Here is a 27,500-nt window from a genome sequence, read left to right as displayed (position 1 = left end):
ACCTTTAAGTTTCCCACGCGTTGGTTCTCCGCTCTGGGGCCTGTTTTTCAAAAGCCTCAAAAACGTTTCGGGCCCAATTGAACAATTTGTGAAAGTATGATATGCTGCTTTTGAAAATTTGATATTTGAACACAGAGTTAGCAAGCCGGGTGTATTCCATGGCTGCCAGTGAACTAGGTGAAATGGTTGTGCGCATGCGTGACGTAATCGCCACACCGGGTTTTGGTGTTATAGCGTGTTCGCTTCGTTGTAATGCCTTTTATTTCAACATATTTTCGATATCAGTGAAAACAAAATACTTGCAACATTTCATGGCTAGAAACGTCTCCCTTTTGAAAGGACAAAGCGTTTTATGCAACCCAAAATACGCCCGAAAAGTTTCGGGACTTTTAGAAACGCCCAAGAGATTTATCTCCGGTTACATCGCTTTCCTTTCATCAAAAAACAACATTCGATTCGATCGACCTTGACGTAATTTGCACTCTTCTCGATTAGTTGAGCACCTGTGCTCGGATGTATAACTTGTAAGATAATAAGGTGATTATAATTTACAGACATTCCGGTTTTCAAAATCCGAAGTCCGAGTGGCAAAAATTTAACATCCGACGAGGGTGCCAAAGTCTACGAATGAAAAACACCACAACGAAAAGTTATCAGCCTTTATACTACGGGATGACTAAACACCTCTCTTCCCCTCAATTTTTTCATATTAAACTCTGTTCCCATCAATAGCGACGCTCAACCACGAGATAGCGACGCTTAACCACGAGATAGCGACGCTCAACCACGAGATCACCCTTCAAATTTCACTACAGTTCCGTTCAGTTCAGTTTAATATTTTTGCCATAAAATAATAAAAACGTATTCATATAATCTTTTACATTTAGAGGCAAGGGAGCCCAGAGAAACTTTAAAGCTTATGTAAATGGTTACCTCAAAAGACATAAATAACTAAACTAACTATATATATATATATATGAAAACTGGAGCCTAAAACTCCAATACGTGGTTTATGTAACGGCATTTTTACAGATCAAGCGATTTTTAGACGAGTTCTTATATAAGATCTGGCTTGCACGAGTGAGTTTTCTCAATCCCACGGGTAATAATTTCTCATGTAAGACTTGTGATTGGCTGGAAAGGTGTGTTTTCGCGGAAAAATCAATCTAAAAATAAGTCCGTCTATAAAAACGCCTTTCCACAAATACATCGACGTTGTACGCTTCTAGTCAAGGGCTCCTGGTATATTTCATCTGGAAAAGATGATTTCAGTTTAGAGCCAAACACAGAAAAATTAGAAGCATTCTGAATTTCTTGACTGAAAGAATTTACTGAGATACTCGAAACAGGCTCATACTGAGCAGCCGCGCAAAGATCCAATCAGGTTAATTTAATGGCATAACGAACTATAGTCAAGTGGGAGGGATACAGGCATGCCACGTTTAAAATTCGGTCGAGTTTTGTTTTAATTTTGGTACCCTATGGTAATCAGCCACGTGCTAGCCTGCTTAGCAGGTGGTTTGGGTTTTTTTTTTAATATGTAGGATGCCCATGGCAGACCACGTTGGGAATGCAGGTTTGTTTTCATCGGTGTTAGAACTAAGAATTCCTTAGGACTTTCTGCCCTAATCGCGCGATTTCATTGGCTTCAGTTTGATCCCTAGGGATTTGCCGATGATGCTGTATGTTTTAATTGGCTTCAGCTTGGAATGACGTAGCGTAACACTATCACTGCGTCAGTGAAACGAATACGGTCCCATTACGTTGTGGTCCAGTGGTTAGAGGGTTGGGTTTGCACGCGGTTGCCCTGGGTTCAAATGCCGTTCTAACATCTGGTTTGGATTTGTTTCCGGTTGTCCCGGATTCAACTATACCAAGCTTTGCAAATAACCAACTGGTTGCGAGGGCGGAACTGAGCTGTGTGTAAAAAAGGAATCTGTCTCATATGGTCTAGGGGCCGACATTTCTCTCCTTAAGGGCCTACCCGGAGTAGGTATCTGAAAGCAGCGAAGGACCAACCGTGTCCAAGGCGACGCGTGGGTCGAAGTACCGCGCTCAATCGTCAAGGTACGACGCTTTGGCGCAGTGTCCTGAGGTACCGTGACTGGTTCCACTTTTTCTCTCTGGTTCAAACATTTCGTCAGCGTATGCGTAAATGTTCTGGCTCTCCGATACGCACCATACCAGCAACAAGATGATTTTTATAGAGTTGACATTTCAGATGTTTCTGCAAGCCAAAACCTAACGAAAGAACCGTGTCCAGTCTTCACGCATAGGACTTCTTTCTTAGAAGAGGAAATTGAATAATTTTGGCGATAGCATCGATTCAATGTCTTTGTTCCTTATTTATAATAGCAATAGTCTGTACTAATTCTGTAAGTCTGTAAATCATTCTTTCATTGCGTTCCATTCACTTGTCAAGGATCGAAGTCAGAACTTGGGACAGTTTACTCGGCCGGTATTTTCAGTTCGGAATCTATCAAAAGGAGCTTATATCAGTTGAAACTGCTCAAATACGAAAACAAACCAGGTCAACCTGAAAAGGCCAGTTCTACTTTCCCCTCCTCTCAATTACAGAAAGGAATTGACTGTCACAGTAAATATATGTAAGACATCATTTTATTATCAAACTAAGAAACAATTTGAAGTTTGCCACCTGTCGGTCTAGCGTAAAAAACTATCGAGAATTTCAAGAACTGTAAATCTTTGTTGATTATATTATTCATTCGTTACATAAAAAAAATTCTTCTCTTTTCATAATTTGATAGGTTTCAGTCATGATTGCATCTTGCTAAAATAGACTTCTAATTCTCGGTCAACAGTTGACGGCCAAAACGTTGTGAGTTCCCCGCGCTCACTTCCGTGTACTAAAATGACCTTACATTTACTTTTATACGGCACTTGTACCACGAGCTAAGCTTTTCCTATTTCTTGAAATATTGTTAAGCTGTCCCACCCCTCCGATCTATTTTCTACTCTAAATACAACTTTCATAGCAGTACACAAATGAACATTAACAAAAGCCGGATAAAAAAATATCAACCAATTTTCAATGAGTTTCCAAAAACGAAAATCCTCTTTTCACGATACCTCTTATGCAAAATACAATTAAATTACTATTCAAGTTCATGTATTCGTGAGCTAAAAAAGACCATCAATTTTGACGATCCAACAGAATCTAGTTGCTTTACTGAGGGGGTTGTGGTAAGAAAGCTCCAAATTTCCAAAATAAAAACAATGCGCCACCCACAATATCTTATCTTTTTTCGTATTTGGTTATGAATGCCTTAGGGTGCGTTTTTTTGGGAAAATCAAAAAACGGATTTGTGATCTCGAATCAATGGAATTTTCAGCGCCAAAAAACCGCAAAATCCGAAAAAGTTTATTTTCCATCACCACGCAAACAAATAAACCCAGAGTTGCGTATAACTTTTTAAAAACAAAAACAAAAACAAAAAATAGCGGTCAAGTTTTGGAGAAATTCTTAAATGAAAATGCCACCAGAAAATGAAAATGAAATGACGAAATACATGCTTTTTTAGCTGTAGGAATGGTGCTAACAATATTATTGCTGTCAAGAAACGTTTAGGGTAATTTCCGGTGTGAAAGTTGCAGGAAACCTGACTATTTTCGGCCTGTTCAACCACTTGCTAAAAATACTTTTTTCAAATCCTTTTCCAAAAAAAACGCTGAAGTGATGAATCTCAAAAATCCGGATTTAGATTTAATCCGAGGTATCCTCCTCGAGTGTGGATACTTTGGATTCATGATCCGTTTTTGGATTTCGCCAAAAAAACTGACTTGTACGAAATAGTTCCCCTGCCTTCGTTTAATATTAACTACTTCTCCGTTGTCTCTTTTAAATATTAGGGAACTGAAGATTAGTGCCTTACTATTTGTAGTCTAGCCTAATCATAAGTATCTCCTTATCATTACTGCCGCGCGTTTCGCCCAGGTATGACATCATGGTCGCTTATTATTTCGGTTTAGAGTCGGCTGTTCATTCATACAAATATCACCAAGACGTCCTTCCAATGGTCGATTTGAGGAGTCGGGCTCTGGGACAGACTGTACACCTGAATCAACAGAACCAGATTCTACCTGCCAAACAGAACAGCGCGGCTGCGGAAGACTGCGACTTAATCCCGATCCGTCTTGAGCAGGGAACACTGCAGCACTGCGGAAAACACCTTTACAATTTCGGGAACGAGATTTCCTCCTTTTCCTTCGAACCTCGAGGTCAGAAGAGCTGCATGTTGACTCTCCTAAACTGCACTCTCCTGTGGTTGTGTTTGGGCAAGGTGGTAAGGACGTCAACTCGGGGAAGGCCGTTTCGCCCAGAAGCGAATGCCCGCGAACCATACCATACATGCATTTTGGTTTGATAGGTTCTTTATCGGGACAACGAGCGAGCCTGCTGAGTGAATGCCTCGAACTAGATGACAGATCCTTACTTGCTGCGTCATCCAATGAAACAGTTCTGTCACGCATATTCTTGTCACGCAAGACGCCGTCATGCAAGTCACTGTCGCGCAAGACAATGGAACGCAAGATGTTTGGACTTTTATAGGCGCTGGGAACATCCGACAAGTCTCCCTGAGAAGAGGAAACAATTGGACATCCGTTCTCTGCGCAGATAATATGAGATCCACTTTCGTCTGACAAAGAAGTATTGCTACAACTTCTCTTCCTCCTGGTCTTGTTTGCATGAACAGTTAGAAGAGAATGGTCGCCACCAGGTCCATGTATTTGCAATTCACCTACAGCAAACCCGTTGGACCTGGCACCAGTTAGCTGGTCGAGTCTCCCGCTTTCGCGTGAAAGGTCGAGGGAACTGCAACTAGGAAAGCGCGACTTTGGCGCTGATATGCTACTATGGTCACTTTCGTATCCACTCCCCCCGCTGTTGATAGATGGATCATCTGTCGCTCGATACAAGTATTCTACGTCGTCTTGGTTATTGTCCGTTGACCAACAGGACAGAACGTCATCTGAGTAAGGAGTTGTTCCACCAAGGGAAAGATCATCACCGAACAAATTTTCAACACGCCACGACATCTCTACAATTTGATTGTCCAGTTCGTCCAACACGTGCTCCTGTAAACGAGAACCAGAAAACGACAGTAATAATAAACGCACTTTTGAAAGGAATATAAAACTAACTCGTCATACCTGGGGTTCAGTGAGGTATGTACCAAAGGGCGTTGGGTTTTTAAAGGAATGAAATCAGATTACTTGGAGAAACCCTGCGGGGCTAAGCTGACTGCCAACATAATCTCAAGCAAAGTTTGATCATTCAAGTGGTTAATGCTGGGTGCCTGCTTTGTACGACATGGGGTTACAGCTTGGTTTCGCCTGTATGGAAACCTAGACTATGTCCTTCATCAATTAATTAACACCTTCGCTGAGTGTCCACTCAACTCAGCCTGCCAACAGCATCAATTAGTGGGGGCCCAATCGATCATCATTGCACCAACCCTAACAACATAAAATACTAAGTTTATCTACCACGGCACATGTAATTTGCCAACGTAATACAAATATTGCTTCAGCAAATGGCGTTTTTCTATAATTAAAAATCTCTTTCACTTTGACGGTAGGGATGCCGAAACATGAATAAAAGAACGCTGGGCCAGAAACTATTCTGGGTATTTTACGGTACCATAGGGAACGGGGGTTCTTCCTCGATGTTATCGTCTTCTTCATAGTCATCCCCATCATCATTCTCATCTGTTTCCCCGTAACTTGATATTGAATCTCTTCTCTGGCGTCTCTGCATCTTATCCTTCAGTAGCTGTAACCTGTCAGGAAATATTTAAGTAAAACGTTTGCTAAGTTTTGACGCTACAACCTTTGTGGCGAAAACATTGATTTTAAGTTCTACTCTTTCGACAGGATATGAAGTGAATTCACTCCCCAAGGGACCTTTCAGGACTCACTAATACAAAGGTCTGCATGGGGGACTTCAATATTCAAATTGTTAGACAGTTCAAAACCACTTAGTGAAAAGATAAACAAGGACAAACCACAGTATATTCTTTTCGATCAATGGGTCTTACTCGCCCGGCGGCCATATTGGCCATGGACAATAGATTTCGTACCCCGAGCCGCGAGTTGAAATGTTTGGGAACGAGTTGCCGTCCGCATAAACAAGAGTTTTTAATCCCTCGGGTCCGCAAAAACAAGAGTTTTTAATCCCTCGGGTCCGCATAAACAAGAGTTTTTAATCCCTCGGGTCCGCAAAAACAAGAGTTTTTAATCCCTCGGTAATCAACATGGCGGCCGTGTGATTAAGTCCTATGAATGGGTTCTCTAAACGTCTAAGACAACTTTTATTTCTAGCAAGGGCTGTGAGAGGGAGTTTTTGGTTTCTTTCCCTTTTAAACGTCTTCAGACCGCGCGAGAAATGTGATTGCAAAGGGAAGCACTTCCTCCTCAGTTGTTAAAAGACTGAATGTGGATACCTAATGAAGGGTAAGAACCAACGACCTGCCATAGGCGAGTAGTGTCCAATGGTTTACAAGAATGAGTTATGTATTCTTCTCAGTGGAGGGCAGCGGCGAAAGAACACTGGGACTCAGTCCCAGGTTCACACCGCTCCTTGAGAGATCAACAACAAATTCAAAGTGATCAAAAAACTGAAGAAAATAACATGTAGTAACCAACGTCTGTTTACGCTTCGAAATAACTGTTTTGGTTCAAGCTTTCAGGAGGTCAAACGTACTTCTTGCGAATGAATCCTCCAAAACTGCTTGACAGGAAATTGATTCTTCGTTTTCTGAGGTGCAGCATTTTGTGCACAAGAACAGCAGCTGTCTACAAATCGTAGAAACAAGAAGAAAAACATGTAGGAAAGCTGATCAGTGAAACATTGGTTTTGCTGTGGAACTTGATTTCCAAGAGATTTTCACTATACTTACTGAGCCTCTAATAATAGTCCAACAACCAATCATAAACAGGCCGAAGTAGATTGAAAGTAACACAGTCCGCTCCTCCAGTGCGGGATCCTGGTATCGACTCACACCCTCTAGACGAAAGAAACTGGTGACCAATAAGAACACATCTCCGAATGACTTGAACGGGGAATGCAGGCCGCCAAACAACAAATGGCCCGAATGAGCGAACGCCATCAAAAAAATGATGCACAGAACCTTTAAGAGACAAAGGTATGAAAAAGATTCTTTAAAAATCGAGCATAACGCATAAAATGATGATTATCGAGTAGTGCTGTTCAGAGCGTAATCAGGGATGGGTTCACAGGTAAACATGCACTAAGCAATGCACTTGTCAAAAAACAACCGTCTTTCCCTTACAAAATCTTCTAGTTGTCAGTTTCTTAAAAATTACCTCCCACTTAAAGTAAATCGCACTGATTGACATTTAATGTGTCAAGTTAATTGATAATTACTCACCCCACAACCCAGCAGAGGGGCAGCAGATGAGGCCAAGATTCTACCCAAACGCGATACACTTCGGAAAAGTCTCAGAAGGTTCAGACAGCGAATAACCAGCAGAAACAAAAGAAGTGAATAGGAGACTTGTAGAGATCGCTGTGTTTTAAACAAAATCGTGCAATGCATGAACAAGAAGTAAAAGTAATTGAGGAAAGCATAAATATTCAAATCTTCGGAGTTTATATTTTTTCCTTGTTTTTTCCCCTTATATGTTATGGACAGAGACTTTAACGGGGCCGAAAATTCTGTAAATCATCGGACAGCAGAAACATTGAGCGTATTTAAGTGCTGGAGTGCGCTGTGGACAGTGACTCAAAAAAGAAAAAAGTATGAGCACTTCTTCAAACGAACCAAGCAAGCTGTGTATGTGAGATATTTAAGCTCAAGGATTCTCACTATGACCTCACAAACTCTGATTCTGAAATACGTCTTTTCAACACTGCACTGTTGTTACCGGAAACACTCACTAAGATGCCATCGTCTATACTTAAGTTCGAATCTAGGAGAGCGACAAGCCACAAAGCATAGTCGTTTTATCTGCCTATACTTTATATATAATTAAATATACATGTATTGCTTTCGTATATATTTATATGTATTTTGACTAGTTATTTTTTATTTGTTTGTTTGTATTAGCACTTTCTCTTTGTAACCACTTAATTAAGAATTCTTACCAACTATTAGGGCAAAGTACCAGTTTACTATTTTTGGCCTTTTCTCCTTATACTTAAATATTCACTTCTCATTTGTAAATTAGTTTATTTTGTGGAGAGTAAAAATTACATTACCATTCACTCAAGACACATTCAAGAAAAGTCGCCCTGTTAAGTTCCACAAATAATCATATTAGTTACTGTGAGCTTTGGAGTAGATAGGTGTCTCAAATAAACTTACTGTATAGCTAAATACAACGAAAAAAAGTTTTGATCAAAGATTCCTACACAATTACTTTCATACCTGACTCCAAGACACCTGTTTGGCGAGGAAAAACACTCGGGTTTGACTCGCTGTTTCAACTTCTCTTAGCAGAGCATACAAACACAGAGACCAATGGACATAAAACACTAGGCATGCACTTGAGAAGATGATTGTCAAAAGCTGAAACAAAAGGCAGAATATGTGGTATTTGGAAGTAACTTTGATCCACAAATTTCCTATTTCTTCTACATTTCCCACACGAGGTAAGAAACACTACCATTATTTGCAACTATTCTTCATACTTGAAAACGTCCTTGGAGGAGCTTTTCAACTCATCCCCGTCTCTATATTTTTGTCCTTTTCGTAAAGAGAGAGATCCCAGCTGCATCTGAGTGCAAGACCACGTAGTTACAAAAAACACTATTGGAAAGGGTAACTAGGATTTTCGCACCAGATATTTCTCAACTCTTCCACCCATCCCTTTCAAACGACTTGACAAAGCCATCAGATTGTGTAAATTTGTACAAGATGCAGATTTCAAATATCATGACTAGAACATCACCTTGCAACTGAAAAATGTTGAAATAAACGAGAAGCTCACTTACTTGATAACCTCGCCAAAAGTTTTCAAAGTATTTGGAAGACATCTTCAAGGCGAGGAAGAACTCGTGTTGGAAAATGTACAGATAAAACAAAACAAACAGCAACTAAAAAAAGAAAAAATCTTCATCTTAAAAATCGTACATCAGGGTACATCAATGACATAATTCATAACATCAACAAATAAAAGGTCAAATAAATTAGAAATTAATTTAAAATAATACATATACGGACCTTGATAATTCTGACAAAGTAACCGTAGTTTGCAGAACTGAAGAACGCTGGGGCTGTGCTCAATTCCAAAACATACTTTGGTATGCCAATAAACGAAGCCTTTACGGAGAGAGTGATCGCACTAAAGAACAGATAATATCAATCAGTCTCTCAATCTATCCATCCACCAATCAATATACCAGTCATTGATTCAGTCAGTCCATCACTAAATCAATTCGAGTGAATTACCGGTGGGATTTCAACGGTACGACTTATTGTCCACCTAATTTATTGGAATTTAAATCGTTAGTTTTCAAGAAGATGACAGCAGGGCTACCCATAGGAAAACGTCTTACAGTGATAACAACGAGCAAACAAGCAGGGGGGGGGGGGGGGGGGGGGGGAGGGGGGTTGATCAAAGGACTTCATCATCATTGCTCTCCTCTAGTGGGAAACAGTTTTCCTGTTAGCTGCGTGTCTGTCTGCCCCACTGTCGGTCCGTCTGTATAAAGGTAATGGTCTGACGGTCCTACCTTATGGCTCGCAAGAAAGGCGTGTAAATAGCAAACTCTGTAGAGATTTCCCGTGTACAGCTATTAATCCAATGTGACTCAGAAAGAAGTTTCAGCTGTTTTGAAGCTTCGGCTCTGACAAGAAAAAGAGGGCAGAGTAATTCTGGTTGCTACAAATATTATCTAATTTCCAAAATCAGTTGCAGCTAAAAACTTGACCATTTCCAATTTAAGTGCACTTGTAAGTGTGATTAGTTTCGTTTTTTTCACATAACATTTGACATCTTTGAGAGGTCAAATAAATAGAGGATATCGCACGGCCGCGCGGGGAAACGAATTTCATCTTCGAGTGCTGATAGTACCTCGTACCCTCAAGCGGGCATGTAGTGTTCAGGTTATTATAAAGATACTGATGAAATGTTCAGGTAAAACAACTTGTTTTATTCATTTTCGAAATGACGGAAAAGTGGTCACCAACCGTTAAACAGCGCATGCCATGTAACGGAAAACAAGTCATGAAAAATTAGTCATAATAATGACAAATTGAACCATAAAAATATTAATGCTAAAGAGAACATGTATATTACAGCCCAAAACTACTTACAATCTCTTTTTATTGGCTAGTTATTAACCACGACGACATCGATATCCTCATATGTGAAATATAAAAATAACATCTTGACAGCGCGCGATAAAGATATGATTTTTTAGTGAAAAAGAAATATCCTAGTATTTCATCAGTATCTATATCCTGTACTGAATAAGGGGCATGACATGTTTGTTGCGGTTAATATGAAAGAACTTTTCTTTGAAGTCTTGAAATGTATATATCCATTTCATCGAGTTCAAGATGTCGACGCTAAACCTTTTCAAGAAGTACAAAGTGATACTCTAAAAAAAAAAAAAAACCTGGTCTGGTTAAGCTCCATGGTCATCCAAGAACCTCCACCGGCGTGACATTCAGAATGGCACAAAGTGCTGGATGCGTTACTGTGAGTGGTAGATGATATTTCACGACAAACCTAGCAGAATAGGAGTTCAGGTTAGGTTGGTGAATTGACATAAATTCACATGGTTCAAGCCAAAACCCGCGTTGCCTTGATGTGCCGACCTCAATGACGTGACCCCAAAGGCAAATGTTTCATGCTCATGTGACTACTAACGGCTGCTGTTCTGAGATGCAATATATCTTCAGGGGAAAGATGCACTGAAACCCTAACACCCTAACAACGTTGAAAGCCGTTTAAAAAAGTCTATCTTGGACCGAGGTTTTCATTCAGTTGACTCTGACTTGTATATAACTCCAGAACTTTCTGGAAGTGATTCGCTTCAATTTCCAAGTAATTAACAATTATTCCACGAAGACGCGTTGGAAATGAGATGATAGATAGCCAACGAGGTGAGTTGGCTATTACCATACGCATACCCAACAAGCGCAAGTGGAATAAACTGTTTTATTAAAAATGCACACAAATTAAGGGTAACGATTAAGTTTTTCTCGTCCCATTCTCCTCGCGCGCTGGTGGCGCTCGGAGGCTAACTTCTTCATAGCTCTAAGCCTTACCGTCACGTTCGGAGAAAAGTACTTTTTGATCCTTGTTTTGCCAAACAGCAAGCTTTGGGTACCGGGTAACAACATCTATACAAAATAATTACAATACACAACATGTTGTTGAAAGTAGCTCAAACATCAATCACCAGTCATCCAAATCTTAGGATGCTTTCCATTTGACAGAAGTGATCGGCCACTGAGACCGGGTATTTGGAAGGACTAACTCTACAACAACTTCAAACAAACGCACTTCGAGGATTATACAGAAGAATGCGAGGGATTATCATGCAAGTGTTCCTTCAAATTGCTGCATTTTCTTTGCAAACTGACGAGTCTGGCCGACCAGTTCTGACAAAAGGAAAGGAAAGCACCCTTACACAAGCTTTTACATCTTGGAAGTTGAAGTTGTAAGAACATCCGGTTCTTCGCGGACCCAATATGGAGCTTTCGCAACGTTGTCGGGGACGGCGAAGCCTTTCCTTGGATCAGGTATCTCCCAAGCTCCTTCTATTAGTTATCAGTTCAGCAAATATGCCTTATGAACAGGGAAACAAAGATAGGCCTCACGCCTGGCAAACTAGTTTCCTGGCGAAGGGACAACTAAAAGAACGAGTTCGAATCCTGCTTGGGTGTTTGAATGGCTTGAGATCGGAGTCCCTAGTAATCCAGAAGCAAGTGAAAATTTCATCGTATCAGTAGCAAAATAAGACAGGAAAGTATTCACCTCTAAATTTTCGATGACTCTCGTTCTGACCTTGACCTTGTTCCCAGAGGTCAAGGTCACTCTGTGATCACGATGGACTACTGAGAGTCATTGAAAATTTCGAGGTGAATACTTCTCTGCCTTATTTTTCAACTGACACGATGACATTTTGCTTCTGCATAGGACTGATTTTTCAGTTGCCCTTTTGCTCTTTGCCAATCAAGTAGTTTCCTATTCCATCCCACGGCGCATTACACGTTAAACATCAGGTCTCGATTGTTCAAAAGGTGGATAACGCTATCCACCGGATAAATCACTATCCAGCGGATAAACCCTAGCAAGACCAATTGAGTTATCCTGTGGATAGCGCTATCCACCCTTGGAACAACTGGGGCCAGTTGTTGTATTTGAAAGGAAAACTTTTTACAATACCGTAAACGGAGAGGGCGTAGAAGTGTTCTCGATCAGTACAGTAGAAATCTTTTGCCACGCTTCCTTTAGATTTTCGTGCCGCGAGGGCACATTAGACCTAAAGGGATCAAAGTGTTCATGTGGATGAACTGAAGCTAGACATAAATTGTATGGCCTGACTTTGATTTACGGGGTAATAACTGCCTGACTATAGATAACCTTGCAGACAAACCCCTTTGCGGAAAACTCACAGTTCATTTTGTCTCAGCTACAAAGAGATGCACGGAAATCACTTAATATTAGGAACTGACTGTTCGACCGATCGACTGTCGTGACTGACCTGCTGACTACACAATGCGGACAGATTGACTGACTACCAACTGACCGATTCTGAGGGACATTCAAATCGTACCCAACTTAGTGTCCCTCTACCTGACGTAAATGTGACAAAATGCACAAAGTGTGGAAGTACCCTAGATCCCTTACCTAAGGAATGTTCTCTTGATTGACTGATTTAGATGATACACATCTGGACTTGTTACACTGACCATTAAAACGCACGTCACCACAAAGAACATTATGAAAACAAACACCTCCCTAAAATTAAAAAAAAAGCACCAGTAATTCCGCTTTAGCGTTGATTTCCGCGTAATCTAATGAAAAGTCTGTTCACAGTTCATCGGTTACCCATTTACCTTAAACCATACCTTATTGCAATCAAGAAAAAATCCAGAGTAGCCAATCACTGGATGAAATAGAAGTGAATGTAAGACAACAAACTGTTAATACTCAGTCTTTACTTACACAGCATAATTCCACATTGCGTTGCTTTTTAGACACTTCTCTCGCGCTTCAAGCAATCTCGACTTGGGTGGTGGGTTCAGATATTTTAGGTGTCGCAGCTTCCGGCGAAGAGCCACCTTGAGGGAAAAAAAATGACCAAGGGAATGAGTACTGTCAAGAGAAAATGAGGGAACAGAGAGGGAGGCTCCCGGTCCAGCCCTTGGGATATGTCATGTCCACGAAAGTTATTTTTAGACGAGCGGAAGTCTTTGTTCTAGCGGAAGTCTGGCTTCCGAGACGTCCGCATGCAGGCCAACCTCGGTCTGATGTTTGAATGAATATAAATATTCATCAGCATGAATATAAATATTCATCAGCCTTCCACGTGCGCCGCCATTTTCTCTTTTCACTAAGAACCTGAGAGCGAGGCAAGACTGCATGCGGACGTCTCGGAAGACAGAGAACAAAGACTTCCGCTCGTCTAAAAATAATTTTCGTGGACATGACATATCCCGGCCAATGCCCTGAACCTCCCTCTCTGTCCCCTCATTTTCTCTTGGTACTGTCCACTCTATTTAGACTAAGAACAAAAGTGTTCCACTTGTTTAACTAAAAGACTTTACAAATTTAACCTTTAGATGGGTTACACCTACATTTTATTGACTCGGTAAATTCACCATCTTTTACTTTTGAATTAATAGATTGTGTTGTTTTTACCCTCTTTACCAAATATGAAGCGCACGCCATTGCAGAGCCCGCAAACCACTGGGACATTTTGTTTATGAAGAATCTACATAAGCGACTCATCTCCCCAAGAGTTGTTATCGCTCAATGGGTAGAGCATCTGACGATAGATAAGCTTAATTGCATTAGTTACGTACTTCAATTTCAAAATTTCAATACACGACTGACATTTATGGGTTTGCATTAGGCCCAGTGTGACAATGCTTAAAAATAGGGCAAAAAAGAAAGAGGAGAGCAGCAGTGAATTGATCGCTTTACTGCACAAGGTCAGTTGTTATTACCTACCTCTAATTCTTCTTCTTTGTTACTTTGGTCCTCAAAGCCTTGATTCAAGTGTCCGTAATGAATCTCATGTAGCGCTGAAGTCGACAAATCTTCAAATCCTTCATCTGTCTCTTGATCCTCCTCACTTGTTTGAGATTTGCGAGCCATATAAAAAATAAACGCCCAGACCTATTGAGATTCAAAAAGCAAAAAAAAAAAATCATTCAAAAGATCGAGAGGAACATTCAGTTCCTACATGATACCTAAACTTCTCGAACTTTCTTGCAGGGTACCTAAAGGACCTTATTTTCATGAGATAAATCTTCTGATTACGCTCCCCCTCCAAAACCAATGTTAATAGATGTCTGCGGGGTTTATTGCCGCTTCTTCCTAAAACAACATTGTGTTGGGGTGGGGTGGGGAAGAAAACAGGGAAGGGACATTGTCGGTATTCGTTTGAGCCTACTGTCAAAAAGGACGAAAAATTCGAAGTCTCGACACGTTTTTGTCAAGTATTGGAACCTTTTAAAACGATGTGTTAGGTTTTCAATTAGATTCGGAAAACTACAACAAGAGTAAATCCTCTGGTCAATGGCAAAAGGTGCAACGACACGACAAACCAAACAAAATCTAAGGTACTTACGAACCTCACTGTAACTTGCACAAGCTGCTGAAAAACGCGCGACCAGATGTATAGTCACAATTGGTCTCATTGCTAGAAAACGTTGCCCGAGATTTTCTCGCATAGCAATGAGCAATGAGTTATCTAACTTAAAATGGGTATATAACGCTAGAAATCGAGAAAATAGCCTTTCTTTTTCGAGAAATCCAAACCAACTGAAATGGATAATGACTGAGCGGTACATTTCACTAAGTTATCTTTCGATGGAATTCTGAAGACACTGACGCAGTCTTTGTGGAAAATCATATTTGTTTTAAAAACACGACCACCTCAAAGATATCATGGAAATCATTTCAAGAACGAGCGCTACTGCAATTACCATGATTTGCTGAGAGAGAAACAGCGACTCCAGCAGAGAAAAGGCTAAAGACTGAAGCCAACGGACTGACAAGTCCCAGCCAAAACTGTGAAAAAAAGAGAAAAAGAGCATTTACTGCAACGCCCCTGTTATATAGCGAAAAGTTGTCGAGTAAAAGGACCACCCTTGCATTCAAAAGCAACTTGAGCAAGCGATTGTATGAAACACTTTGCCTTATTCATCCGAGTCAAGAGATTGCAACACTGCTCACACATGGCCTGTGTATATATCTTTCTTGACCAAGTAGACATGGTTAGGGGAGCAAAAGTTGTGTCGACTTAGAAGATGCTCTTACCTCTTAACCAGAAACTAATTCTTTAGGTCAAGGCAAACAACCTGTTTCATGAATGTGCATATTGTACATGGTATAACCCACTGACTCAGACCGCAAACTGGTGCTAGTAGTACGAATTATAGAGAGATTTTAAGCAAAGAAACCGTTGCATACATAGGGGTTTTTCATAGGACCAATTTGAACACAATCACGCCACAACAGAACAGAAAATTCGACAACAACTGTTAAGAATCCCAACTGGCTGGAGGCAAACCAGTTGGCTACTTACAAGTGCAGCTGAGAAGTTGAACCAGGGACTACAAGGAACAAATTCACCCAGTGGTAAACCATAGGCCCTGTCTCAACCCCTCCAGGGTCATGACCTTGTGAGACGTAAAAGAACGAACAAAACAACCGGGGAGAAAAATTTTAACACCGTATCCCACAACCGCGCGCGGCCTTATTTTCGAATTCAACATGGTAGAGGCGACGTTAGATCTTGTCGGGTCTACTTGAATATTCATTCAGTAACAGGAAATGTGGTATGATCTGTTGAGTTTTGGCGAAGGCAATACTGCAGGGAGTTTGGAAACAGCACCTAAGGCCACGCGCGGTTGTGGGATACGGCGTTAAAATTTTTCTTCCCAGTCCTCCAAATTACGTCACCAGACCACCTGCAAGGGCATTAGGGTTCCCGTTATTGTGGTTATGGCCTCTGTGTTGCACTGGTTGGGAGGGTAAATGCTCGGACGTAATAGCAACAACAAGCTCCTCTAAAATCCAAGGAAAAGTTAAGACAGTACCCCAGCGAAGACCTTGTTCACAGGCAACCCACTTACCTTACACCACACCATACTGTGACCATGCTTGCAACAGCAGCAGTCATCAGACAGCCAAACCAGGCCACATAAACAAATATATGTGACACAGAAAATCCAGATCGATAAGGGCCTCTACCCTCGGACCCTACAGTGGACACACAAACACTGTATGCACTCTGTTTATCAACTTCCAAGCCATGTTTCTTTTCGGTGGGAGCCAGTGCCGCAAGGAAGTCGCATGTCTCCATTAGGTCCGCACTACCTTTAGGAAGAGGAAGGTCTAAATTCAAGTTATCATCAGGACTTGTTCCATCTGAAAAAGAAAAGAAAGTCGGTTAAGGAAAATCGTAAGACGCATTTTTTGCTGGTATCATAATAGCCCCAAACATCGAGCATCAATGAGTTTCCCACTGATTCGCTGTCACTCAATCGCCAGAAATAATATACATGTCTTCCCGGTCAGTAGTGTGTCTGAGTTATGTAATACCATTTTTTCCAGATCAATTTATGGCCCTTAAAGGGGCTAGGTCACGCTATTTTAGATAATTTTGTTTAATTTTGTTAATTATGAGCTCTCAACGTCAAATTGGCAGAGCAAGAGTCTTTCATTTGCAAAATCACGGCCACATAACAACTGAGAATGATTTTCCAGCTGTGTAAATGACATTTTGATATAGACTGATATAAATTTGAAAAAAAGTGGGCCGACGTTTTTCAAATTTACCCAAATTCAATCAATTTCAATCCTCTCCAGTTTTGTCCACCCATGTCCCTTCTTGGCTTCCCTGTGTTTTGTTAGAATTCTTCTATAGTTTTGAACAGTTATTTTGATATTTTAGTTCATTCTATGACCATTCGATCAGTGCTGAAATTGGCTAAAATTGCGTGACCTAGCCCCTTTAACCATATTTGAAATTGAAAAAAAAATAAAACAAAAATTAAATAAATAAAAGAGTGGGCCCTCCTGTCGAACTTAGGTAGAAGAGATGCTCACCTCAATACCATTTAGAGGCTGGACAAATAATCCTACAACTACTTCTACTTTCTAGTTGAAAAGTTATGATATCATGGAATCAGCGATGGTTAGAAATGAGATTTAAGCTTTCGCTCCACTGAAATAAACTATTGCCGGTTAAATGTAACGCGTCTCGTAAATGACAGTATTGCTGTTAGCATGTGTGACTTACCCAAAATTGCCTCGGGTGACTTTCCTAAATCCTGGAACGGAATAAAACAATTTTATATTTCAGTTAAGAAAATTCAACACGAAAGCTGAAAAAAAATTAACCAAAACTAATACCTGTCCAGTTTCAATCCATTTCCTTCTTTCACCAATATTGTTTAAAATAAGCATAGTCGCCAGAGACTGATCAAGAACTAAAGAGCAAAGTAAAAGGAAGAAATATACCATACGATTAAATTGTTTTGTTATATAAGGGAACTGACGCTTAGCCGATACCGTTTTGCCTGATTGCTCGCGATCCTGTCCAATTGAAATTACTTCTTATGAGTAGTCATGTCGAAAGCTGCTGTCAGGTAGAGAAGTATGGAGACAGTAAGACGAAGATTTAGTGTTAAAAATTTATAAGGCCAATTACTTTGACTGCTTATGCAATACATGCTTAACTGGTCACTCCCCATAGGGGTTTTTCAGGGCCAATGAAACTCAATCGCGACAGAACAGAACAATCAACAACAACAACTGTTAAGAATCCCAACTGGCCGGAGGCAAGCTAGTTGGCTATTTAGAAGTGCAGCTAAGAAGTTGAACTAGGCACTACCAGGAACACATTCAACAAGTGGTCAGAACGCGTCTTGGACCCAGATCCCCGGATACCAAGGCAAGCGCCCTAACCACTCCCAGCCAAGCTGCCTCCTTGATGATCAAGCTTATAAATCTAGCAGCAATTTTCATCCAATCAGACGCAAAAAAGCAAAATTGGCGGGAAAAACCGGCAGGCACTTGAAAGAGTTTTCTTAAAATGAGTGGCCTTGGTTCATTTGATTATTTTCATCTTTTGTGATGGGGCAAAATAATCATTTGTGGTTCCTGTTTAAGGGAATTCAATGAACCTCTTTAGCTTGTACGTTTTGTTTTCCCATTTCAGACCACGAGATGTTACTCCAGGGAACACTTTCTTTCAAACGTCGTCTTCTGTTCCCTTAGGAACATCATGTGGTCTGAAAAGGGAAAACAAAATGTACAAGCTAAAGAGGTCCATTAAAAACCTCGGCGACAGCCTACGCAAAAAGAAGTTTCCACGAAATTTCAGTTCTTTTGTTTAGTTTATTCGAGTTTCACCCCCAAGGTGGTAAGGGAAAAAAAAAAACAAATAAAAGGTCCACTTGATAGAGTACCCTTTTGCAAGGGAAGACTACAACACCGGAAACAACTTTCCCTACTCTTTGCAAAACAGTGTGTGGCCGGTTCTTTAACCTGCTTCAGGGTTGTGAGACGGGTCCAATAATTTATGGTCCTTATCTAAGAAGACTTGATAGTCTAAACATTTTCAGATGAAAAGTACTAAGGCAGAATTTTCTCCTCAGTTATTTTAAAATCCTGAATGTTGGTCCGGCCGGGGTTCGAACCACCCGACCTCCCACACCGTAGTCCAATTCTCAAATCAACTGAGCCTGTGGATGGTAAACCACTCAGCTTCCTTGCATGCTTTCACTTCAAACTGGAGGAGGGCGTCAACAATAAATATTCGATTTATTCAGTTCTCGCGTCAGTTTATCAGGATTCTGTAAAATACATGTACCATACCTGACGAGGAAACAAGTTCTGTGTTTTCCGTTTGATGGTCACTTACGGGGTAAACCTTAACACGGTGACGAAATGTACGCTATAATAAGAAAAAACAGGGGAGAAAACGAATAAAAACGACATCATACGATACAAATCCCTAGTGAATAAGCAATGAGCATCCTCTTAAAAGAGATTCAAGCGAAAAGAGTTGTAACTTACTCGACTATATCTAAAGAGGAAAATCCACAGGAGATTAACTGGAAGAACAAGAACACTGCACAGGACACCAATTACAATACTCTCAGCAGTAATATCCAATATTCCCAGCACGTCAGCAATCTGTCAACAATATCAATCGTTTAGTTTTGGAACTTACTCTGTACGCCCTTTCAAAATGTAGCGCCGGAAGAGAATCTGTCGCAAAATCACAGAGTTGCGATAACGAGAATGCTTGCTCTTCAGAATGTTTGGCATAAACTGTATACTGAGAAATTTTCGCCATCGTTTGGGATTATGCGAAGAGATTGGCTCAGAAGGCTTTTCCGCGATCCAAGCCGATCAGAAGCAATTTGCGTCTTTCTTGCTCGCTTTATCTTTACTCAACACCTTTTGCATTCATTGGCTCTACCTTGTGACTGACTTAACAATCCAAGCCATAATTCCCTTCCTCCAGAATCCGGCGAACAAACCATTTACTTAAAAGAAGTCGTCATTTAAAGACATTGGTAGGATTGCAAGTGCTTAAATTCCCCATGTAAGGGTGCGCCACATTCACTTCATCGCACCTATAACCCACAGATTGTGCCTTTAAATTCACTCCGCTAATAAACTTCTCTACAATATTACGCACCTCAGTTTTGGGCCGATACCAAGCAATATTAACGCAAAGAAAACTCAACAGAAGAGATAAGCAGCAGCTTAGACGCTGAAAGGAAAACAACAACAAAAACATAACGCTAAGAAACCACGAACCAACAAACCAACAAACAAACAAACAATTAAGCCAAAGTTTATCACCTCGAACTCTTTACATTTTCCAGTCGGTGCTATGTTAAGAACTACCACAGGCGTAATGATGAAATGTTGCGCGTAAACTACAGTAATATGGATTCTTTATCATACCTGCGCACGTGTGAACCTGCTGTAAGATGGACACCCAAAGAGAGATAGCCACAGATGATAATCCACAAAGCTCTTTGTAGTGTGCTGGGTAAAGCTCTGAAGATCGCAATAAGAGATAACTGAGCCATTCGAAGTTCAATGAAATGACTGTTTTCAGCATTTTAAAGAAGCCATAAAAAGAGTATGGAAGGAACACAATTTCTCTTCCTTACCTGTTTTAAGCCTGTGCTCCAGTTTGTCTTAGCAAACAGCTCACATTCGACCTAAGAAGTAGGGAAACAACTCACCAAAAACAACAACACAAAATATAATGCTGACCGGTCTGCTCAAACAAGAGTACTTAAAACGATGCCCACATTACCATTTTATTCTGCAATGTCTGAAAGTTTCTTTAATATTAATAATTTTACAATAAAAATAAGCATAAAAATGTGCAAGCCCATTTGTGCAAGCTCATCTCCAAGAAATGCAACAAAGGACCTTAAACAATAAAAATAATCGATTGGACAGATATAATTGGGCTAACAAATAACTTCTACTACAATATAATGCTATGCTAAATAATGTAATCCATCACAACTTGAAATGCGGACCTCAGAGAGGGCAAGACATCGTCGTCGCTCTCAAGTTCTTGCTGTTTAAGTTTGCTGAGAAATGGAAATATTTGCAGTTTGCATGACATGTTTCGATCGACCATCGATCATCTTCAGTTGCAAGTGTTCATTACAGTGCGAATTTGAAGTTATGTCAATGTTACAATTTGAACTTCCGTTAATACATTGCCGTTAGAATTTTAAATTACCGTTCAACGTTACAACAATACGTTACAAGTTGCTCAAAGAGGCTGCTCATATCCGCTGGGAAAATCCCAGTCTAAATAGGCAGTGAAAACATGCGGAGCTAACTCTATCTGTTTAGCAACAGTGCGTTTTAATGTTAGTGTTGTGAAAATTACGACTATGTAACCCCGGGGTGGGGGGGGAGACTCCCATATGGAACAGACGGGGATGCTCGTCGGAAACTTTGAATTTAACCCCTAAAGGAGACCATCTGGGGGTGGCTCAAGCTTTTTGTGACCCCTAAAGGAGACCAATCTGAGCGTGGCTTAAGCAAATTTTGACCCCTAAAAACAAGTTAAAAAGAAAATTTGACTTCTGTTTCTCTTCGCGTAATTCTGTGTTTCTTCGCGGAACCCTAAACGAGATCTTGGCGGCTTAAAATATTGGCGCTTTGCCCGGAACACCCTAAGCGAGACCAAAATCCAAAATTTACACCCCTAAGCGAGACGACGAGCATCCCCGTCTGTTTCGTCAAATTTTTTGAAGCGCAGCTTTAAGTATAGTGGTGCAATGCTCTGGAATAATCTTCCCTATGAGGCAAAGACCGCAAAATCGCTTTCTGATTTCAAACGCAAACTTGCGTCCTCGCCCTTCATGCTTTCTATTGGATCACACTGATTCTATGTAATATACTTCTATTTTAAATATATATATAATATATATATACTTTATTGTAACGTGTTTACCTACGCCCCACCTGGAAACCAGCTTTTGTTGTGTGTGGCTAGCGTAGTGAAATAAAGTTGTATTGTATTATTATTTCATATGGGAGTGCCCCCTCCCCCCCCCCCGGGTATCTAACTTCCTGCCATTAAGGACTTAAGTTTGTTTTTCTTTTGTTACACTGTTTGCGCGCGCATTATTCGATTGTTTTCACTTAGTATTGTTGTAACGTTAACGGTAATTTGAAATTCTAACGGAAATGTATTAACGTAAGTTCAAATTGTAACACTGACATAAATTCAAATTCGCAGTGTAACGAACACTTGCAACTGAAGATCATAGACGATCGATCGAAACATGTCTTGCAAACTCAAAGTTGTTGTCCATTTTTTTACGATTACAAGTTTGTCTGCTTTTATCCAGACCATTTAACAATTATTCCATGAGCGCGCGTTGGATATGAGATGATAGATAGCCAACGAGGCGCGTAGCGCCGAGTTGGCTATAATCATCTCATATCCAACAAGCGCGAGTGGAATAATTGTTTCATTAAAAACGCCCCCAAAATATAGAAAACTAGACTACAATAAAAATAAAAAGGCCCAAAAAATCACGCATATGCTTGCCGTGTTTGTAGATCATGGTATAATGGCTCACAAACCATGATGGCTTAGCCAATCAAACTCTCGAATTGCATTATCCAATGATCCAATTTTTAATAATTGGAATTATTAAATTCTCAACCTCGGATAATGCAATTCTCGTCCTCTGATTGGTTCACTCAATCTCGGTTATCAGCTAATATACTTTAGTTTGACCTTATATGGTAAATAATTGCGCTTAGCGTTGCTAAACTAAAAACGTTTACGCCAGAAAGCGAAATTTCTTTCGGTATAAAGCAAAAGAAAAACGTTTTTGTGGAAAGTATGGACCACTTTCGAAGCTTAGAGATACGCGAAAAGGTTAGAAATGTTTTTTTGATGGGCCTGAGTCTGTCTGACCACGACGTATTACACAACATCGCATCTTCATCAACTTTTTTCGATTTCGCTAGGATTTTCTCGCTTTTTTCGCTCGTATTTCGTACTTCTAAACTTTTGGAGTTTAAGGAATTTAATAAAACAATTATAGCATTTGCGCTTGTTGGATATGAGAGTGGTTATAGCCAACTCGGCGCTACGTGCCTCGTTGGCTATTTACCATCTCATATCCAACGTGCGCTCATGGAATAATTGTTAAATATTTGCAAGTGCATGAAGTCGAGTACACTCCAAATCAAACCAATGAAAATTCGTGCTGGGGCATAATATGAAAGAGAAATATTCTTTACGGTCACCACCAATACAATTGTTGAGAGTTACAAAAAATGTTCGAAGTCTATCCAGAATGGTGAATACTGGGACTTGCAATCTCATTTTGATGAGGCTGCAAAATTGTTCCATAAACTGGAGGGAGGTGATAGCCTTGATCACGTTTAACTGCAAGACTCATTACATCATCACTTAGGAGGAATTTGCTAGGGTTAGGGGTAGGGGTAGGATCCATAAATCTCTGCAAACCGTGTGAGAACAAAAAATCACCCAAGCAACTATACCTTTCCATCGTCTTCATCAACGGCCAACCACCTGTTGCATTCAAAAACCCTGCGAGCCACAACAAAGAATATAGTATATGACAAATCACATCCTAGTCCATCTTACCAAATCATGGCCTTCCCTGTAGTGAAAGGTGGCAATCTATAACATTGCCCGATGAATAATAAAAGAAAATATGCAAAAGGTGGGGATAGATTAACTTTTCCCTTATAATTCTTGCAACAATTCATGATTGATAGCTACAATGTAGACCAGTGTAAGAAGTTTGGAAAAAGCAAAAACCAAGTTCGCGCAAAAGCTTGACAAAGGTTAGCTAGGGTATCCTTTACAATTTAGTGTTCATTATTCGCACGCAATCCATCTGCGCGGTAGCCCTAGTAACGGAAATAGCCCACAAAGGGACAGAGAAAAACTCTAACCAGGGTAGGAATTACATCAATGACACGATCCCATCTGACCTTGTAGCTCAGGCGGTGATCTAATCCATGCAGAGGCCATGGGTTCAATTACCACCCTAAAAAGAGTTTTTTTTTTAATGTCCTTGTGTGGGCCCATTCCCATCACTAGAGCTAAAACAGAGACATGGACTACATGGAAATAAAGATAACACTTGAAATTTCACCCTAAATGACCTCTCTTAAGTGAGCAATGGCTTCTGGTTTTGGTGGCTTGGTTGATTTATTCCCTTTAATTTCTTTCTTCTTCCTGCCATTCAGATTACCCCGTCAATAAGTTTTCCATGTTAAATTATGTTATTGCATGTCTCTGCCGACGGGAGATGGCCTGTCTGACATATTAAGTCCCAAGTCCTCTAACTTACCATCTTACACAAGTTTGAACATCCTTGATTGTGATTCTTTCAAGGAACCAGCTTGGATATTCTCCTTTGTTATCATGCCAAACATGGATTTTCGAGATGTTTTTGATGAGACTCTTGGGAACGCTGAAATACACATGTACCCACATTTACTAACAAAATAATCCTTCCTATGGTAAAATTCACCAGCTTGAAAATTGGGCAAAAAGCACACCCAATACTGTTTTTGCCTGATGACTATGAAGGCAACTAACAGCTCTAATTGATTGTTTCAAATGTGCCCTTCAACTTTTAGTGAAGGTAATTATTGTAGAGATCTCAGCATTTCGCAAATCATGTTGTTGAGGAATATAGCTGGGAAAGAATTTAAGAGCATAATAACTACACGAAATTGAGAAGTGTTCCTCGGATTTTGCTGGACAATTTAAGTAACAGTCTCTTATTAGGGTCACCTGAAAAATTCATGGGCCTTCAATGGGACTCGAACCACATGACCTCTGCACGCAATGCCGGCGCAAAGCTTTACCAACTGAGCCATGAAGCCCAACAAATTGACCCGCTGTTCCCAACTCAGTGGCTCCATAGCTCAGTTACGGTAGAGCAAAATGCCACGGGACCGGCATTTCAGAGCTCATGGGTTTGAATCCACTTGAAACCGGCTGAAATGTTCAGGTGTCTGTAAGAGACATATGCTTTAATTGTCCAGCTAAGTGAAAGGATCAGTTCCCAATTTCGTCTATAACCTGCACTTTAAAGATTCAAACATACAGATCTATAATAGAGCGGTTGTCAATGGGTGTCGAAAGAAATTAGCGAATTGCTTTGGTTTTGCATTTACTTCACTCAGTGATTGGTTCAAAGTTCTCGCGCCACTTTTTCAACCAATCAGAAGTGAAACCAAAACCAATCGTGGCTCGCGCGTGCACATTTTCCCGCTCTTTGTATCGGCTACGTGTAATTACTTCGAGTTTTGATTGGTTTACCGAATTGTCTCCGTCCTTAATGATTGGTCAAAGTAATTACTTTGGTTTTGGTTTTACAACACTCATTTGAAAACTGCTCTAACCACACCCTGAAAACTGGCAACTGAAATTATTATTGCAGTTGTTCTTTTCCAAACTTTTGTCTCCAGGTTCCATAGACTAGAAGGAAAAACTAATTGAAACCACTACTGCACACTTCTGAGCCCAACTCAACCTCGTTCTCAGAGTCTCTCTTCTCTGCTTCCATTGTCGTTGAGAAACTGTGTGTGTAACTCAATGTTAAATGGACAAATCCTTGGCTCTATATGTGGAGACTTCAAATACCAACACAGTAACATTTAACACTTCAATTTTCTTATACATGTCAACTCTTCGTGCGTTGTCTTTATTTTCAAAAATGGTGACATGAAAAGTTTCCTTACATCCCTAAAAAAAACTGACAACCAAAATGACAGACACAGTCTCAACCTTTACAACCTACAGCTTGTTGTATAGTATGTTTTATACCTCCATACAAAGACATCACATGAGCTTCTTTGAAAAAGAGGTTTGCCTGCACACTTCAGCTCAATTGGATAAGAGACGACATCATCACCATGTAGAATCAAATAAACCTAAAAAATAATAAATTTCTCATCAATAATCCCAGCATATCACTTATGAAACAAATGTCTGACGTTACTCTATAAAATTACTCTAAAACAATCTATACACTACACAACCAACCAACCAACCAGTTAAATGAAAAAAATCAATCTAACTACTCACACCAGCTGATGTTCCTGACCCAAACCAATGACCTGTTTGAACACTTATCTGAAATCTGAAATAACAGATACTACTACTTAAATCATTGTGCTCTCTGAGCTGAAATAGGGCTTTTAGAAATTTTAAATTTGATCTTTTTATTCTCGAAAAGTTATAAAATATGTAAACGCGAGTCTAATCTTTTAATCTTTAATTGGCATAATTGCCTCTAGCAAGCTAATCTGGCAATGGACGGTCAGTACACGGAAGCTCATGATATTGACAGCGAGATAAATAAACAAAATGAAAACAAATAACTAAATAAAAGCAAATATAATTACAATCGTCAACGCATTAAATTATTACATATACTTGAATGGAACACAGCAACGGAATCAGCACATACGGAAACAGGAGACAAAGCGTTCCAAAAGGGAACAGTTCTCACAAAAAAAGAATACTTGTGCGTGTTAATGGTAGATTAGTAACGCTGCAACTGGAATGGGTGCTGTGCACTACCTCGGGTAAAATAGGGACAGTGCACCTCGCGTAGGTGGTTTGGGAAAGACATCCGTACATTTCCTGTCTTTATCTTAAGAAACATTGCCAAATCAGTGATCTTCCTACGTGTCTTAAGATCTTGTCCACCCAAGTTCGATAACATTGTATTAACGCTACTGGAACGACAGGAATTGTTACAAACAAAGCGCGCCGCACGACGCTGAACGGATTCAACACAGATAATGTCTTTTTGTGTATATGGACTCCGTACTCGCATACAGGGTGGACCAGGGACAAATAGGCCCGTTCCTTGACAACAGCGATACAAGGCGAGAAGTTCCTTTGGATTACGCATAAGATCTTATTTGCTTTCTTTTTCAACTCCACAGCCTGCTTTGCCCAGTTGAGGGAGTTGGTGATGTAGACCCCTAAGTATTTCTGGAACGTAACTTTCTCTAAGGGAGTGTTACACAGCGAGAATGACGATGGCTGATGGACATGATATAGCAATTACTAGGGGCGAAGTTCATTTGCCACATAGCCGTCCAATCCTCAAGCTGGAGTAGGTTCTGCTGGAGCTTATCGTGGTCGGCTGGAGACTCAATATGGCGATAGAGCACACTGTCTCCCGCGAATAACTTGACACATGATGATACAGACGAGGGCAGATCGTTTATAAAGAAAGAGAAGGAACAAAATTGGCCCCAGAACAGTTCCCTACATGGGCGACACCGGATAGTACAAGTGCAGGTACAAGTGCCCCGTTGTCTCCTCGCAGTGAGAAAAGCCTGCAGCCATTTGTTTAGTTTCCTAGATATGCCGTAAAATTTGGCCTTAAGGAGGAGCTTTTCGTGAGGCACAGTGTCAAAGGCCTAGTCTAGAATTATTGATCAATGTTTACAATTACAATTTTAAGAAACAACAGCGTTTTTTAACAACATGTTTCAACAGAATCTTGTCTTGTCTTGTCTTGGCAGTACGGACCTCGCCTTGCTCGGTCCGTACTGCCACGACCGAGGGTGGTCAGAGTTTTTCTCTGTCCTTGTGTCGGCCCATTTACATCAGTAGGGCTAACGCTCACATGGTTCATATGGGGTAGAAACTTAGCACTTCACATTACACTCTAATCAGTTAAGTCTGACTTAATTTGGAAAGGCGACACATCCCATTTTACACAAAGGAATCCCTTTGAATG

The 27,500-nt window shown here is 40.4% G+C and overlaps 1 protein-coding gene across 1 annotated transcript in view; it reads right to left on the bottom strand.

The window, feature by feature from the left end:
- Positions 1-2,601: 2,601 nt before the first annotated feature.
- The window catches only part of LOC138043798 (polycystin-1-related protein-like), a 91,299-nt gene continuing 66,400 nt past the window's right edge, over positions 2,602-27,500 (bottom strand). The window contains exons 29-56 of the mRNA XM_068890255.1: positions 25,826-25,880; positions 25,565-25,671; positions 24,078-24,200; positions 23,257-23,305; positions 20,373-20,423; positions 20,161-20,256; positions 19,889-19,963; positions 19,258-19,377; positions 19,057-19,135; positions 17,590-17,666; positions 17,477-17,507; positions 16,308-16,602; positions 15,156-15,240; positions 14,176-14,343; positions 13,168-13,283; positions 12,850-12,960; positions 12,385-12,481; positions 11,262-11,336; positions 10,607-10,719; positions 9,719-9,832; positions 9,207-9,327; positions 8,978-9,079; positions 8,412-8,552; positions 7,413-7,550; positions 6,921-7,151; positions 6,725-6,816; positions 5,663-5,801; positions 2,602-5,097 (exon numbers count right to left, since the gene is read on the bottom strand). Of these exons, the coding sequence (XP_068746356.1) occupies positions 3,964-5,097; positions 5,663-5,801; positions 6,725-6,816; positions 6,921-7,151; positions 7,413-7,550; positions 8,412-8,552; positions 8,978-9,079; positions 9,207-9,327; positions 9,719-9,832; positions 10,607-10,719; positions 11,262-11,336; positions 12,385-12,481; positions 12,850-12,960; positions 13,168-13,283; positions 14,176-14,343; positions 15,156-15,240; positions 16,308-16,602; positions 17,477-17,507; positions 17,590-17,666; positions 19,057-19,135; positions 19,258-19,377; positions 19,889-19,963; positions 20,161-20,256; positions 20,373-20,423; positions 23,257-23,305; positions 24,078-24,200; positions 25,565-25,671; positions 25,826-25,880 (4,135 nt within the window). The 3' untranslated portion in view covers positions 2,602-3,963. The remainder of the gene's footprint in view (positions 5,098-5,662; positions 5,802-6,724; positions 6,817-6,920; positions 7,152-7,412; positions 7,551-8,411; positions 8,553-8,977; positions 9,080-9,206; positions 9,328-9,718; positions 9,833-10,606; positions 10,720-11,261; positions 11,337-12,384; positions 12,482-12,849; positions 12,961-13,167; positions 13,284-14,175; positions 14,344-15,155; positions 15,241-16,307; positions 16,603-17,476; positions 17,508-17,589; positions 17,667-19,056; positions 19,136-19,257; positions 19,378-19,888; positions 19,964-20,160; positions 20,257-20,372; positions 20,424-23,256; positions 23,306-24,077; positions 24,201-25,564; positions 25,672-25,825; positions 25,881-27,500) is intronic.

Source organism: Montipora capricornis, chromosome 1, assembly GCF_036669925.1.
Source record: "Montipora capricornis isolate CH-2021 chromosome 1, ASM3666992v2, whole genome shotgun sequence".
Taxonomy (NCBI): Eukaryota; Metazoa; Cnidaria; class Anthozoa; order Scleractinia; family Acroporidae; genus Montipora; species Montipora capricornis.
This window is presented reverse-complemented; position numbering and strand designations above follow the sequence as displayed.